Source organism: Pleurodeles waltl, chromosome 10 (assembly GCF_031143425.1).
Source record: "Pleurodeles waltl isolate 20211129_DDA chromosome 10, aPleWal1.hap1.20221129, whole genome shotgun sequence".
Classification (NCBI taxonomy): domain Eukaryota; kingdom Metazoa; phylum Chordata; class Amphibia; order Caudata; family Salamandridae; genus Pleurodeles; species Pleurodeles waltl.
Window position 1 is genome coordinate 667,464,371 of NC_090449.1, and position 17,600 is coordinate 667,481,970.

General features: G+C 43.6%; 1 protein-coding gene across 2 annotated transcripts in view; it reads left to right on the forward strand.

Annotated features, from left to right (window-relative positions):
• DYNC2I1 (dynein 2 intermediate chain 1) overlaps positions 1-17,600 on the forward strand; it is a 436,420-nt gene that overhangs the window by 67,900 nt on the left and 350,920 nt on the right. For both annotated transcript variants that reach the window (XM_069211167.1, XM_069211168.1), the window contains one exon: positions 10,026-10,093. In XM_069211167.1, the coding sequence (XP_069067268.1) occupies positions 10,026-10,093 (68 nt within the window). The remainder of the gene's footprint in view (positions 1-10,025; positions 10,094-17,600) is intronic.

Here is a 17,600-nt window from a genome sequence, read left to right on the forward strand (position 1 = left end):
GACAGTAAAGTCGAGATAGGGCATTCTGCAAGGACAACAACTGACTGCAAAGCACTAAAGAAGGATTCCTGGACCTGAGGACCTGCAAAGGAAGGGCACCAAGTCCAAGAGTCACAAAAGTGTCCGGGGGGGGCAGGAGCCCACTAAACCTCGGATGAAGGTGCAAAAGGGCTGTCTCCGGGTGGAAGAAGCCAAAGATTCTGCAATAACGGAAGGTGCCCGGAACTTCTCTTTTGGTCAGAAGATGTCCCACGGCGTGCTGGAGGATGCAGAGTTATTTCCATGCAGAAAGACCACAAACAAGCCTTGCTTGCGGCAAGAGTCGCGGTTGAAGATTTTGGGTGCTGCCAGGGCCCAGGAAGGACCAGGAGGTCGCCCCTTGGAGGAGGAGACAGAAGGGGCGCTCAGCAACAGAGAGAGCCAACCAGAAGCAGGCAGCACCCGCAGAAGCACCTGAACAGGCGTTCAGAAGATCTGAGCATGGCGGTCGTCTCAGCACAACAAAAGAGGGTCCCACGAAGTCGAAGTCCAACTCAGCGAGTTGGGCAGTGCAGGACGGAGTGCTGGGGACCTGGGCTATACTGTGTACAAAGGATTCCTTGCAAGAGTGCACAGAAGCTTTAGCAGCTGCAGTTCACGCAGTACACAAGATTGGCGTGGGGAGGCAAGGACTTACCTCCACCAAATTTGGACAGAAGGGCCACTGGACTGTCGGGGACACTTGGATCCAGCTCCTGTGTTCCAGGGACCACGCTTGTCAAGATGCGAGGGGACCCAGAGGACCGGTGATGCAGAAGTTTGGTGCCTGCGTTGGCAGGGGGAAGATTCCGTCGACCCACAGGAGATTTCTTCTTGGCTTCCAGTGCAGGGTGAAGGCAGACAGCCCTCAGAGCATGCACCACCAGGAAACAGTCGAGAAAGCCAGCAGGATGAGGCGCTACAATGTTGCTGGTAGTCTTCTTGCTACTTTGTTGCAGTTTTGCAGGCGTCCTGGAGCAGTCAGTGGTCGATCCTTGGCAGAAGTCGAAGAGAGAAGTGCAGAGGAACTATGGTGAGCTCTTGCATTCGTTATCTGAAGAGGAACCCACAGGAGAGACCCTAAATAGCCCTCAGAGGAGGACTGGCTACCTAACCAGGTAAGAGCCTATCAGGAGGGGTCTCTGACGTCACCTGCTGGCACTGGCCACTCAGAGGTCTCCATGGTGCCCTCACACCTCTGCATTCAAGGTGGCAGAGGTCTGGGACACACTGGAGGAGCTCTGGGCACATCCCCTTGGGAGGTTCTGGTCAGGGGAGGGGTCACTCCCCATTCCTTTGTCCAGTTTCGCGCCAGAGCAGGGCTGGGGGGATCCCTGAACCGATGTAGACTGGTTTATGCAGGAAGGCACCATCTGTGCCCTTCAAAGCATTTCCAGAGGCCAGGAGAGGCTACTCCTCTCAGGCCCTTAACACCTATTTCCAAAGAGAGAGGGTGCAACACCCTCTCTCAGAGGAAATCCTTTGTTCTGCCTTCCTGGGACTGGGCTGCCCAGGCCCCGGGGGGCAGAAACCTGTCTGAGGGTTGGCAGCAGCGGTAGCTGCAGAGAAAACCCTAGCGAGCTAGTTTGGCAGTACCCGGGCTCTATGCTGGAGCCCCAGGGATGCATGGAATTGTCCCCAGAATACCAGAATGGTATTGGGGTGTCTAGGATTCCATGATCCTAGACATGTTACATGGCCATGTTCGGAGTTACCATTGTGACGCTACACATAGGTATTGACCCATACGTAGTTCATGCATGTAATGTTGTCCCCGCACTCACAAAGTCTGGGGAATTTGCCCTGAACAATGTGGGGGTACCTTGGCTAGTGCCAGGGTGCCCTCTCACTAGATAACTTTGCTCCTAACCTTCACTAAGTGAGGGTTAGACATATAGTTGACTTATAAGTTACTTAAGTGCAGTGTAAAATGGCTGTGAAATAACGTAGACGTTATTTCACTAAGGCTGCAGTGGCAGTCCTATGTAAGAATTATCTGAGCTCCCTATGGTTGGCGAAAGAAATGCTGCAGCCCATAGGGATCCTCTGGAACCCCAATACCCTGGGTACCTAGGTACCATATACTAGGGAATTATAAGGGTGTTCCACTGTGCCAATCAGAATTGGTAAAATTAGTCATTGGCCTGCAGTGACAATTTTAAAAGCAGAGAGAGCATAAACACTGAGGTTCTGGTTAGCAGAGCCTCAATGATAGAGTTAGGCACCACACAGGGAACATATGCAGGGCACACTTTATAAGCATTGGGGTCCTGGCTAGCAGGATCTCAGTGACACAGGCAAAAACAAACATACATACATGTAAAAATGAGGTTAACATGCCAGGCAAGATGGTACTTTCCTACAGGGTTGGGTAGAGTGGTGGTGGTAAGTTAGGGTGTTGGTGGTAGAGGTTAGGTTAATGATGGTGATAGGGAGTGAATAGGGTGGTAAGGGTAGGGTGGTGGTGGTTAGGGGGTTGGGCAGAGTGGTAGGGTGTGGTCCTAGTAAGGTAGGGTGGTGAGTGATGGTTAGGGTGGTAATGTTTGGGGTGGTGGTCAGGGTGATGGTGGTTAGAGTGGTGGATGGGTGTTTGGGTTGGTGGGTAGAGTGGGTTGGTAGGGTGGAGGTGGTTGTGGTTAGGGTGGTGATAGGGTACTTGGGTAGTGTGGTGAGGTAATGGTGGTTAGGGTAGTGGTGGCGGGTAGGGTGGAGGTGGTTAGAGTCATGGTGATAGGGTGGTGGGTAGGGTAGGATTGTGGTTCGGGTGGTTGGGTTTGATGGTGGGTGGGGGGTGGTGGTGGCAGGATGACTAGGGTGATGATGCTGATTAGAGTGACAATATGGTTGGTCAGTAGAGTGATGGTGGTGCCTAGGATAGCGGTGGTGGGTAGGGTGGTAGACGGACAGTAAATTCAGTACAGATATATACAATAAAGATGTTTTTCATACACACATTGTGGGTTGTCCACTGGAATTTCACTGTGTTAATTGTCACTGACAGTGAATTGTGAAATTGTGTCTGTAGGTGTCCCTGCTTGTATTTTGCTGGCACTTTAAAAATGTTAACGTTGCATGCTTAAATATACTCTGAAATGACCAGCCCCAGTAGCTTAAAGTCAGTTCTTCGGTATCTGTTGGCGGTCTGTTGCACTGTAACCTACCCACCTTAGTGCACTCTAAGGTTGTGGATAAAGGTAAGCCCTTGCACAATTGTAAAAACCGTTATTGGTCACTAGAATGGTGTGCCGATGCCATGTTCATTGAAAGGTTCTTAGGGAACGTCCAAGAATGACCTCTACTTCTCACTGAATTGCAGCAACTGGCCAACCCAGGTGTGCGAGTTGTAGAAATCTAGAGTGAGACAGGTAACCTTCAGACGGGCCTTTGCCTACCAAAGGTATGCACTTCTGATCCACAATGTGAGACGGGCTGTGACAGTTTCCAGAAGGTGGGGGCTTGAAGGTGCAAGCACTGGTCAATATGTTTGGCATCCAGGTGGGTGTCTGACCTTCGTGTCCTGATAAGTCAAACATTGGAGTATGGCCAACTAGCACCTCACAGACAGTACTTTTAGAGGATGAATATGAGTTGAGTTTTTTAGCATGGCTCAGCATTTTTGGGGACTGTTGGTGAGACCTGTGGATATGGGATTATGGAAGGACAGTCAAGTGGTGACTCCAGCGAACAGCAGCGTGATTTTGTGCTTCAATTGCAAGAGATGACACAGGGGAGCAGGGAAGAGGGGCCAAGCAAGCAACAACGGTAACAGAGATACAAGCTTTGAAGACAGTGGAATCAACCCAAGTACCGCAGTCTAAGCTGGAGCAGTGGAAGAAAACCAATAAAGCAATCAATCAGTACTTGGTTCTTGCTCCGTCAAAGAGGAAAACACACAAAGAGGAAGTCAACCTGGGACCAGCTGACCAACGAGAAGAAAGGAAATGAATGACCTTTAAGCCTTCCAATGGTAAGTAATGGGTGGGCTCTAAGCTCCTTTTCTTTTTTTTTTCTTTTTTAACAAACAATAGACTCAGAGCGACAGTGCATGCGCTGTCCCAGGCGAGACCTAATAAGAACCTTCTTAGGGTTTGGAGGGTACCACAGGTGTTTCGTTTAACAGTTTCTTCAGATTACAGCACCCTTAAAGACCTTTTATTTTTTATTTTAAAAAACTGTCAAAGTTTTGCAAAGCTAAAGTCGGAGACAGAAGTTGCTTTTCACACCCTTAAAAATATTATCTCATCTAAACCCATCCTTCAATCCCCTGACTTTTTTTTAAACCTTTCATCCTACACACCGTTGATTCTGATCTCAGAATAGCCACTGTTCTCTTGCATACCACATTGGAGGGAGATGCATGACCTATTCTTTTTATTAGTTGTAAACTTTTTGAAAGAGTGAGAAACTATTCCACTGTTCCTCTATTGTGAAGGTGTGCCTAGCTATTAAGTGGGCTGTCACGAAGCTTGATTGCTATTTTGATAATAGAAAGTTTATTCTCTTCACTGATCAAAATGTAACTTGAGTGGCTCACAAAAAAGGTTATCATTTTCAGGTACTTTGCCTTTCTCTCCAATCATATCACTTTCATGTTAAACATTTGAAAGTTAAAAACAAAGAAAGGAAAAGTAGACTTCTTCTCAAGATTTCCATATAGACTTTCCAAGCGGAATAATTTAAGGAGAGAGGTTTGTAAAAAGTACTTACCTGATGTGATGACAGCAGTCCCACAAAAGCAGCCTACTACATCCATGCTACCACAACATTGAGAGAGAAAGGAAACGAAAACATTAAGAAAAGAAAGAAATATTAGATCAGTAAGACAGTGACAAAGAAAAAGGACAGGAAAGAAGATATGTGAAATGTTAACACAGTAGTCACGCATGCATGGTCTTTAAAAAACAGGATCCTGAGAGTGTGAGCAAGGAGCCAAAAGGAGGAAGAGAACAACACAGAGCATGATAGAGCCTGCACAGAGAGGTGGCAAAACTGTAGTGCTGTAACAATACCATCCCCCAAAACCCATACACATAATTCTGGGAAGGGAGCGTGCGGTCCCCCTCTACAAGCGATACTGTGGCTTTGGGGACACCACCTCTTGGTGCAGCTTCAGGATGGTGTCACTCGAATCCCAGGGACACAGTTGTTTCCCTGTCTGCGACAACACAGGCAGGAAACTGATATTTTCTCTCGCCCATCGGGAGTAGCAAGCTGTACCTGCTGGGTAGGAGCACATAAGTTCCCCTGTGCTTTCTTGGTGGCAAGGAAATACAGAATTGCTCCCGCATGGTGGGAGCAAAAGGAAAGCTGCCTCCGTGGGGTGAGAGCTATGCTGGTTCCCACTGCACCTGGAAGGAATGCAGAAAGGGAAGCTGGTGCCGCTGAAGAGGCCTTGGGACTCTGCTTGCAGCCCACATCTTTAAATATGCTGTGGGATGCCCCAGGTGGACACCAGGCCACCCCACTGAAAAATAAAAAAAAAGATGCCGGCTCCTGCTGTAGCGGGGATAAGGGCGGCCACGGGAGCCCTGGCGCTTCCCTAGAGCCCACAACAAAAAAAATGCTGTTGGATATCAAAATATTATTCACTGCTTCACGATGTAGCACCTCATAATGCCCTGAGAGGGCTTCCTAGTTGCATTTTGTTTAAAAAAACTAGTGGTGCCCCACCAAGCATTTTGTTAATGATATGGCATGCTGCAGGCAGTACAGCAGCCCCCAGCAACATTAAAAAAGTAGCTCTGCTTGGCCATTAAATCCATGACCCCAGGAGAGCTTACCATATTTTTCTAAAGCACTCAGAGCTGGAGCAGTATCCTCTTCAGCCGGAGAGCAGGGACCCCTTGTGGTTGATTCTGTGTCCCTTGCCATGCACTGCTAATTACTTCCCATATAACATCACGCTTGACATGTTCTATGACACCATTGATAACATCATTGCAACATCTGATATGACATCTATGATGACAAAATTGTGCATGGTCGGGCGCAAGTTATAGTTACTTAAGGGCCCAACCCAAGTTCAGTGGTTTTGTTTGTTTAAAACAGTTTCAACTGACGGTTTACTTAAATATAAGTCCATTTAACCTTTGATATATATATCTACCCCAAAAACGTCTTCAGACCACACCGTCTCTGCTTCAAAAATCCAAATCTGGTTTAAAAGAACTGGCAGTACCACCAGATGTAATACGGTACTCCTTTTATTTCTTCTCATTCTCCCAGTGCAGGGACAACAAGTGGCGATATATATATATTTCTTGGCTAGCAAACTACGTTGTTTGACAAATACACATCGTCCCTGTCAAGTAGAGTAAGTAATTAGTTTCTGAAATAGAGACGTTTGTGTATGAAAATTGCAATCATGGAGTTTCAAGCTATGAAACTTTGCCTGAAATATTAGAGATTTGAGGGACATGACTGTTTCTTATTGTTTTATGTTGCTCGATAGAAACTGTGCTCTCACGCTAATCTAAGTAGTTTGTGCCCTCCTCGAGCACCAATCAGTATTTGCTATTTGAAATCGCTACACTTAATCCATGACTTCCTGAAATTTTTGTACACTTATTGTGGCCTTTATGCCAAAGAATACGTAAGAAACTCTTAAGTTTCTGCACTCCTCCTGTAAAGCGCTGTTGATTCAAAATCCAGGATTCATTGATGATCACATTTTAGATGGAGCCATGCGCAGGAATAATAAAAATTCCCAAAGTGTGTGATGATGCTGAAATAGTGAATAGTTAGTCTGCTAGATTTATCAATTTGTAAATATGTGTGGGCTCCCTTCCAGCCCTTAATTACATAATCACGGCAAAGTTCACATGCTCCTGCTGCCTCTCCTTTGTGATGCCCAGCATCTCCCATCCTGAAAGGAGATTTCTCCTTGTGAGTGGTGAGGAGTGCAGTGCACTCTTGGTCACCACTTATGTGTACAAGTGATGAGCAGCATGTTTTATGTCCAACAGGATCAATTCCCTGATGGTGGATAACATGCACTGCTGTTATTGAGCTTCACATCTTCTTTGAGGTAGAGGAGCTTGCACTGGTGTTTCTGTGCTGTACATTTTCCATGATGCCAAGTAGTACCTATTTTGTATGTCCAAGAGAAGCTTGCACTGCTGCTGCTCCCTTTGTATGAAGGATATTTGTGCTGCTCAATTTTGTGTGGAGTTAGCTTTGTTTCAGCAAGAGAAACTTGCACCACTGTTTCTCATTGGTACCTCTTTCGGTCTTACAAGTACATGTGAAAACCTTTTGACTGTTGGTGTCCAAACGAATGGCATTGTCAAAGCTATTTGTACATTGGTTTTGGATCTGCATGCAAAGGCCTTAAGCTATCCTCCTCTGCTATTCTGAGTAGACAACTTTGATTGCCTTTGTCACTGGTGCATGCTAGGGCAGATATTCCCATTCATTATTTGACCCATGGCAGGATTACTAGATGTGCACCTGCCTTCTGAGTCAAGAGTGGCAATTTGGCTTCCCGAGATAAATTTTAAGTATTATAGAATATGCAGGTCTATCTGAAATAAGGAATGAACACACTTTCCTGCTAACATCTAACGCTTCAAAAGTCTGTAAATTAACATGGATTTGCATTCTGGATTTCCTATCTATGTTATCAATTGGCATACTGTTTGTTAGGTCTTGATGATTAAGTTCTTGGAATAGGAAAGAAGATGAAGCAGTTATGTCCTGATTACCCGTTGGAAATCCTGACTACACTGAGTCATTCCATTCCTCATCCCACTTCTGCCCCGCCCCTCCCTCTCTCTCTCTCTCTCTCTCTCTCTCTCTCTCTCTCTCTCTCTCTCTCTCTCTCTCTCTCTCTGGTTGTAGGTCTGTTGCTCATGTTTATCATTTGCATAATGCTACGGTAGCGATCATGAAATTTGGTTTTATTGGGTGTTCATGTGATTCTCTATTCATTGAGGGGTACCATTTTTAAAAATGTTTAAATCAGGCAATCCTGGGCGAGTGAACACCCTCATGATAAAGCAGTGAAATAGGAACAGAATGTCTTAGCATATAACTCGAGCAATACATAACTTGTGTGTGGCTTTTGTTTACATGGCATACAGATATTAACTTCTATGCAGAAAGTTTCTTTCTGGCTCAAATACAGTGGCAACAAAGTACTTTCTTATTGTCTTCAATCTAGTCATGCCTAGTCTCCAATTTTTTATCTAGTTAAATACACCTAACAGAGATTACAGTTTAACTGAAATGTTTTATCCTTTGAAACAATGATATAAATGACTAAAACACAACAAAAAGACCAAGAAAACTGTTTAAGAAATCAATTGCTTTGCACCCACTTAAAAGAAGAGCTGCTCTTTTTTCAGAGAATCTTATGGTTTATGTGAACTTGAAAAATTGTTTATCATACATAGTCTTTTCCAGGTTAATTATTGCATAATGTTGATCATTGGCATTAATGACATTCATAATTACTTTTCAGAATAGATCCCATTTGTTTCTAGCCGTTAGCTCAGTTTGTTGCATGTGCATCATTCCCCACCATGCTCTTATAACCCCCTTATTATACTTTAACCTTCGGAATCTATTATTGAAAACGTTTGTTTGTGTTACTGAAGCATGTTCATTGTTTGTTTTACTAATTTATGTTTGCCAGCAGGTGGCTCACTCAACACTGTTGGTGTGAACTGAGTTTTTACATTTTGTCTTGGCAAACACAAAAAAGTTACAATATTCAAACCATTTGAGGTTTGCTATACTGTTATAGTTATAATTGTAATAGCATGTATTCTTTCCATTGTCTTGTACCATTCCTTTTTTTGTGTTCAGTACATCATCAGTCTGGTATAGGTAACTGTAAGAGTCCTTCCAAATGGCCTTTACTTTATTCGTTAGACAAGTACATATCATGTATGCCACAGAGTGGCTAAAGATTTATCAGTCTTATTGGCACATAGCTCTACAAATTGGTCTTACATCAGAATGTATGTAACTGATTTGTGTGCCATCTGTTACCTTTTCTTTATTGAATGTCCATGGCTAACTCATCCTGGGTGTGAACTTGGTGTTCTAATCATAGTTTTTAAATAATAATGCAAATCAATGGAGAGAGTTACTTACCTGCACTTTATGTTTTCCTATTATTCTTATCATAATTAAAGCTCAGCCTCCTCCCGTGTATAGCAAGATGAGTGTATGCTGAAATAGTAATAAGGATCTTGCAGGTCAAAATAAACTGACTCGGAGTGACTCCATACTGCATTCTGTAATGCTGCATCAGCCTGCTGTCTCACGGTGCAAGTTTTCAAATCTCTTTAATGAGGCTTCAGCCTACTAATCCTTAATTCCTTATTTGTTCCTTTTAAATAGTTAGTATTAAAAGGGTTTTTGAATCCAGTTAATTGTTTTCTGGGTTAAATTCCAATTGCTGTTCTACAGACACTAAAGAGGCCTCTTTTTTTTAGCTAGGCACTGTAAAAATATTTCCTTTTAATTCAAAGTTTCTCTTCTAATTAAATATTTCTGTGCTCCCACACAGAGGTGTAGAATTTAAAGTTTGAGAAGAACTAGAATTACAGATTAATTATTTTCTCAGTCAACGTCCCTCAAATCACGTTAAGGAATATTTTATTAGGTTCTTTGTTGCTGAGGCAATGGCCAGCTCACATCTTGATCTCTGGTAAGAAAAACAGCATGTAATGATGTGAAGCAAGTAAGTTTCTACAATTTGAATTAGATTAGTCATGTAGAGACAGTCTAGTATTTTAACCAGTTATAAGAGGGACACTAAGGTTTTTTTTTTTTTTTTTTTTTTTACAGTAGTGCCGGACTTGTTTTTTTTTTTCAGTTTAAGAGAAAAAAGAGAATATCTAAATACTTTGCTTTGTGTGAATTTTCTAGCCTGATAACACTGCTATTGGAATGGAAACATCTAAATGTATTGGTACTATGTTTTGAATTCTATATTTGGCTGTCAAGAGGATTCTTGAAAAAAGTAACTTTTGATTTTATTCCTAACTGTCATTCAGGAAAGTAAGCACAGAAGTGGTGAGAAAAGTGGAGGTCAAGATGCAGATTTTGGTGCTAACTATGCAGGGTATGGAACTTTTTCTAATTTGTTCTGTACGTCTACTGCAATGACTAATGTCGTATAATCTCAATATTCGTAAAGATATATCTCTCATTGCATACATTCTGTAGCACACCATCAGATTTAGAACAAAATCTAAAATTGTATGCCACATAATGCTCATTTCTCAATGAAAACACATAGAGCCTGATTACGACATTGTCGGATGGGATACTCCGTCACAAACATTTTATGAGTCACACAGGATATCATGGAACTTGTAATATGGTGGATGGGATATTGGTCACGTTTGTGATGGAGTATCCCATCTGCTGAGGTCATAATCAGGCCCACTGCAACTTGGGTCTGATAGAAACTGCTGACAACTATACATATTATCTTTATACCGCATTTTCATACATAATACCACAAAGAACATTTTAGTTAAGAAGTAATTTATATTTCTTTGCACACAGACAAGAAAGTATTTGTCACTTTATTTGCCAGAAAATCTGGCAGGCAGATAATTGTCAGTCTACCACCCACCGACATGAAGTGAGTTTTCTCTTAAGCTTTGAAAATATATATATTTTATTGTTCTATTGTTCCTTTGTAGTCAAAATAAAATTTCATCAGTTTACCGTCATGGTCCAATTACTTGGCAATCCTGCAATAGAACACAGCCTTTCGAAGTAAATATAGATTTAGTCACTTTCACCAGTTAATCTGCTTCAATGCATTTATGATAAATCGTTCATAAGGAATCATAAGCTAAGAGCTTTCTCAAAATGAATGTTTAAGGGGGTCCCTTTACTATGATTAATTTTCACAGAGCTATGTTGCTAACTATATATCTCGCTGAATAATAACTGTGCAGGCAGAGAGCATGGTGCACATGTATTTAGTGAAACCTTTCTTTAATGTTAAAAATGTTCCACATTCCTCTTTCTTTAAGTATTTAAAGATTTGGGATTGTTTATTTCATGGACTAAGGTTGACTAGTACAGTATGTCTAACAGTATATTTACAGTACTGCATGTGCAGGCTATCGCTATTTCTGCTATTTGTTCAGAATATACTCATCATCAAAGTAGAGCCATTGTTGCAGTTGTTCTTCAGCAGAAGTTGGCCATAAATGTTACTGTAGTTGATTTTACAGTTCTTACATATGTATGAAGGACAATGTAGTTATTAACACCAAGTACCATCTCCAACACTGTAAGGCTAACTTTCAGATATATTTTGTACTAAAAAACTTTACCAACTGGGGAGGAAGGCATATAGCTCCTGCCACGGTGCTATGCGCAGATCCCCAAAGGCAGACTCTATTCATGTTAGCATATTGCCCTTGCATTCAGAATTGGCACTGATGGACTTTCAATCAGTTAAGTTTGTTTTTCGTAATAAAGTAGTCAACTTTAAATAGTTCTTGCAAAGAAATTAAAAAAAACAGTTCAAAATTCAAGGTGCCTTCCTTCTTCCAGAATTAGCTACCAAAACCCAACCAAAATTTACCCTCCCCATTCCTTCTTCCTATTTCCCAGATTTCCCCCCCTCCCCTATTCATACCTCCCAGAGACAAGCCAAGACCAGTTGAGAACATATTTTGCAACAGTCATGTCACAATTTTTGAAGGCTTTAATTTAGGCCTAATTTTCCTTGTAATTATTCACTCAAATTCCAAATTATCAATTGTTATTTTTTAAGTCTATATTTCATAGTATTTTAGGTACATGGAGTGGGAAAGTTCTCTAAATTGTTTCAGCAGGAATTGCAAGAGGGGAGTCCAATTTTGCTAAAAAACGTTTTTGAGCATTTCTATTGCCTGTTTTCCCATAAGCAGTAGTTACCATATACACAGGTACCAAGAGTCCTCGTTTGGCACTTTGTTTCCCACATTACTGCCACTTCCTGCTTATCAGCTAGGAACTGATAGAAGACCAAACACAAGATTGTAGCTGGCAATTGTCACTTTCCCACAAGGGATCGATTGGTTTCATGTTACGTTATGTTATGCAGATGTGTAGACTGCACTATCACTCTGGAGTGTGTCTGGTGCTGATCAGGTGTGAGTTTAGCCAAATATAGGGCCTAGTGGTACTACCTCAAAAGCCAAATCATCAGCCTCTGCATTATTCTAGAAGTGAGGAGAAGGCTCTTATCTGTAGTGAGTAAGCCCTAAAAAAATTATTTCTGGGTAGATTTATATGGTTATGCTAATATGTTTACTCCAGTATTGGAACTTTCATAGATTCACATACTTGAATACTTCCCCGTCGTCGAGATGGGAGTCCCCGGTGTAATACATAAGGTATGCTTAAATGTATTCCTACGTTACATGCATTAGGCCTTTAGCTTAGTTACATTTCATAGTCATTTTGTAAAATAGATCCAAACTCAAAAGCTCAACCAATAAGGCTGCACCACACTCTCGAAGCCTCCTGTGAGGAACTGCCTTCCCTCAGATTTTCAACTGCACGTTGAGCTGAGGAGTCTCCTTTGAGCTCTGTTCAAATTTTCTTTCAGAAACTTCTTCCTGGGATTTAGGAATTTACATCTCTTCTTCTGGTGCTTCAAACTGGCTGCCATGTCAGAGACACCAAAGAAGGGGGTTTTCAGATCCTGTGTGACCTGTCTGAAAAAGAGATTATATATTGATGACCCACATGATGATTGCATATACTGCTTATACCCAAATCACAAGACCAAAGACTGCAAGATATGTAGAACATGTTCTACAAAGGCTTTAAAAGACAGAGAGGGTCTTCTTCTTTTGTGGCTTCAAAAAGGAAAATCCAGCCTCTGATGAGGACAGTGCCTCATCTTCTATCTCTGTCACTAAGACACCTGTTAAGAGACAATGTGATGGCTCAGATATTCAGGAACCTCCTGAAAAGGCTCCAAAAAAAGTCATTGAGGGCTCTTCAAAAATTCACAGCCCTGCCAAGAAAATGCAGTCTGGCATGCCGAGAGGGTCAGGCTCCCTCATAAAACCTAAAAAGAAAACTCTTTCTGAGACCCCAATGCCACCTCTTAAAATAAAACATAAATTCAAGAAGCCAGGATCCGCGCCGTTGGTGGCACCATCGTTGACTATGTTTTCTTCAACAACCTCATCAGTGACATCAACCATAGTCATTATTTCAGCGCCGACGGCGGCCACAGGAACCTTGTTGACGACGCTTTCTTCCTTGTCAACGGGGCGACCCATCTCATTGCCAGGACTCTATTTGTCGTCTACGACCGTCCCGTCAACAGTCTCGTCTATAGACCTCACGTCGACGGTCCAGTCGACAATACCTCCAAAAACACCTCTGTCGACGACACCCTCGTCGACAGTACTCCCGTTGACGGCATTCTCGTCGCCAGTGCTCCCGTTGACGACGCCTCCGCCAATGGCTACCTTCTTGTCGACGCCACAGTCGACGACAGCGACTCTTCTTTCGTCAACGATAAAACTAATGCCTCCAAAAAGGCAAAAGACCATCTTTATTGCCTCTTTACCCGTTGGCGGAACATAAGCCACTTGCAAAGATATCCAAGGCTCATCTAACGCCATCCATAACATCCCCAAGTAAGGTATCAAGGCTTTTACCATAATGCCTCATGGATGATGATGATTCAGATGATGACGTAGTATATGGAGTGGCTACAAGTCCATCCCAATTATATGTGAAATGCCAGGAATATTCTGATGATGACTCCTTTTATGACCAACACTACTATGACCCACTTCCTCAATAACAGCAGCAGGAAATGGTATGCCTGCCCTCCGGTCTGGTTTCTGACCTGTAAGCCATGCTAGCAGATTATAAGGAACGCTTCCGTCCACAGCCTATGGTCATTCCCAAGCCAGTGGTTTCAGCACCAAGTACTTCACAGTTGCTACATCTGCAGTTACAACCTGCCACTCAGCATGTTTCTCCACAGGATCTGCAAATCCACGCTTCGTCGGATGATGAAGCGGAAAAAGGGGAAGTACTTACGACACAGGATGAGTGGGACGACTATATATTGCCAACGTCTGCCTCTCCGGAGCCAACTTTTGTCGAGTCCCCTCCAGAAGGCATTGGTGCATTCCATAATCTATTGGCGACGGCTGCCACACGATTTGAATTACAAATGCCCACAATCAACAAAGATTGTTTCTGGTAAGAACCTCATAGGAAAGTCATCAGAGATATCCCAATAATAAACAATGTGTGGAATCAGGGTTTGAAAATAATGCATAACCCTGCTACTGTGCCAGCGGTCTTGCCTAAGCTGGATACAAAGTACAAAGCAGCGGATGACGCTTCTGCCTGCCTATCAGGTCATCCAAAGCCGGATTCAGTAATTTACCTGGTGGCACAAAGACGTTCTAGGAACCCTTCTGCACTTCTAACCGCGCCTCCGGATAAGGAAGGTAGGCGCCTTGATAACATTGGGAAACAATTCTTCTCCATGTCTGCCATTGTGATGCGTGCAGCAAACTCCTTAGCGCTCCTTGGCAGGTACGATAGGCATCCATGGTCAGACGAGCTTCCAGAAACTAACAAAGCAGAACCTAGGAAAATTCTTCTGGAAGGACAGCGCTCGTCTTCAGAGATAATAGACTACGTGCTAGATATTGCTGCTATGGGGTTTAGGCTTCTGGCTGGATCAGCAGTATTAAGGCGCCAGGGATTGCTTAAAGCCACTAACTTTCGATCCGAAGTCCAAACGAAGATTCTGGACCTTCCTTATGATGGGGAAGCCCTTTTCGGCAAACATGTCGACGGCGCCCTCCAGACAATAACAGCAGACACGGATACTGCCAAATCGTTGGGCTCCCTACAATATAAGAAAACACCCTTTCGAGGTTCCAGAGGTAGAGGACAGTCTTCCTTTCGTGGAGGATACCAGCGATACAGGTACCCATCTTATTCCTATAACTTCCAACCTACCAGACCCCAATGTCACCAAAGACAACCGCCTGCAGCGGCTTATACCAGGCCTCTTCACAGAGGAAAGTCTGGGAGGCAAGCCAAAGAACACTCCTGCAGTCAATGACAACCTCCCACTGCTGGCTGCCTCTCCTTCCTCACTAAAACACCATCTTCATCGTTGATGTCAAATAATGAATGACAAGTGGGTCCTAGACATAATACGATTGTCACCTTCTAGAATTTATATGTATGCCCCCGTGGACACCTTCCTCCCAAGTACGTCAAAGACACCTCCATCTTCTCAACCTAGAAACAGAGGGGATGTTAAGCAAAGGAGCAATAGAATTTGTACCCCATCCCCAAAGGGGAAAGGGTTTCTATTCTCGCTTCTTCCTAATCAGAAAAAAAATCTCCTCTATGGAGACCCATACTGGATCTAAGGGAGCTAAACAAGTGTCTGAAAAAACAGTCATTCTGCATGGTAACATTGAAAGAAATCTTGCAGCTTCTCAACAGAGCGGACTACATGGCTTCTCCAGACCTGCAAATTGCCTACTTCCACATACCCCTCCACCCAAAACACAGGAAGATTTTAAGATTTATGGTAGCCGCAGGCACTTTCAATCCAAGGTGCTCCCTTTTGAGCTCAAGTCCACTCCCCGGAGTGTCTAGCCCCTGTTGCAGCATACCCAAGATGCAAGAGACATCAAATTCACCTAGATGACTAATTAGTAAAGGCTTCCGACATCCAGTCAGTACGCAGGTCTCTCAAGGTGACTTTACACCTTTTCAAACAATTCGGCGTCACTCTCAACCAGGAAAAGTCCCAGCTTCAGCCATCCACAAGCATAGTCTTCCTGGGCGCCATACTAGATACAGTCCAAACCAAGGCTTATCCAACAGTGGAGAGACAACACAATCTAGTCAGGCTAGCAAGACTAATTCATCGAAAAACGTCTCTTTCAGTTCGACGCTACAAGTCATTGCAGGTGATGATGTCATCTTGCATAAATCCTGTTCCCCACTGTGGCCTTCGTATGCGTCCACTCCAGGAGGAGCTCGAAAAGCAGTGGAAGCAGACCCAACGCTCCTTTGAGGACACAATACATGTAACCTCGTGCATGGCAGCTTCCCTCGATTGGTGGATGACACCCGAGAACATTTCCATAGCCTATGCTTCTTAATCCAGGTCCCTCCGCTAACTATAATGATGGACGCATCAGTGGTAGGATAAGGGTGTATGTCTGCAGGACCTACAAGGAAGTGGCAAATGCCCCCCCAAACCACCCTTTACATCAACCTCCTCCAGCTCAGAGCAGTCTAACTGGCATTGCAGGCTTTCCTTCCAAGAATCCAAGGCTCTTCAGTGCTTGTCGGAACAGACAATACAACCACCATGCACTACATAAACAAGCAAGGAGGGACTCGGTCGCATCTACCATCCAATGAAGCACAGACCATTTGGAGCTGGTGCATTCGACACTCAGTGCACATAAAGGTGAAGCATCTCTCAGGAGCGCACAACACCACTGCAGATTCACTGAGCAGGCTAGACACATCTCCCCACAAATGTGAATTGAACCAGGAAACGCTGAACAGAATATTCCTCAGGTGGGGAACACCAAATCTGGACCTGTTTGTGACATCTCAGAATGCCAAATGCCGATTTTATGCAAGTTGGCATCGCCAACTAGGATTGTGGGGAAATACCTTTTCGATAGCATGCTCAGGGATTTATGCTTATGCTTTTCCTCTGATTCCTCTCCTCCCACGAGTGATCAGAAAAATCAAATCGGAACCCTGTCAAATGCTCCTAATTGCTCCAGCCTGGCCGCGTCTGCCTTGGTACACGGAGCTACTGCTGCTGTCTTCGTCTCCACCTATCAGGATAACATTGATTCCAGAGTTGCTAACCATCAATCAAGGCCAGGTGAGATAGCCAAGTCCCAGGTCTCTCAACTTATTTGCATGGCTCCTGAATTCAATGAATTCGACCAATAGACATTCCTAACGACTGTAAGGACATCCTGGCTAAAGCGCATGCCGATAGCACAAGTAAGACATACCAATTAAAGTGGAAACGCTTCTGCTTGTGGTGCGTCTCCAAGAACATACACCCTCTTTCTTCCACTCCGGAACAATTCTTACCGTACCTACTTCATTTAGCACGTTCAGGTCTTTCCCATGCGTCCATCAACGTTCACTTGGCAGGCATTTCTAGATACACAAGAATATATAAAGAACCATCCCTCTGGTCTCATAGACTTCTAAAGCAATTTATGAAGGGTCTTTTTCGGTCTTTTTCTCCAATTAAGGCCCCTCCTCCGTCTTAGCAACTTAATATAGTCTTGGGCCAGCTGATGAAAGAACCATTTGAGCCCATCCATAAAGCGGACATCAAATACCTCACATGGAAAATAGCGCTCCTCTTAGCTCTACCATCTGCTTGCAGAGTCAGCGAAATACAAGCATTTACAATCCAATAGCCTTTTCTACTGTTCAGAGGGGATTGAGTTATCCTGCATACCAACCCTAAATTTATCCCCAAAGTACCATCAGACTTTCATATTAATGAGCCAATAGTACTGAAGTCCTTCCTTCCACAACCACAAACTGGAGCAGAAAGA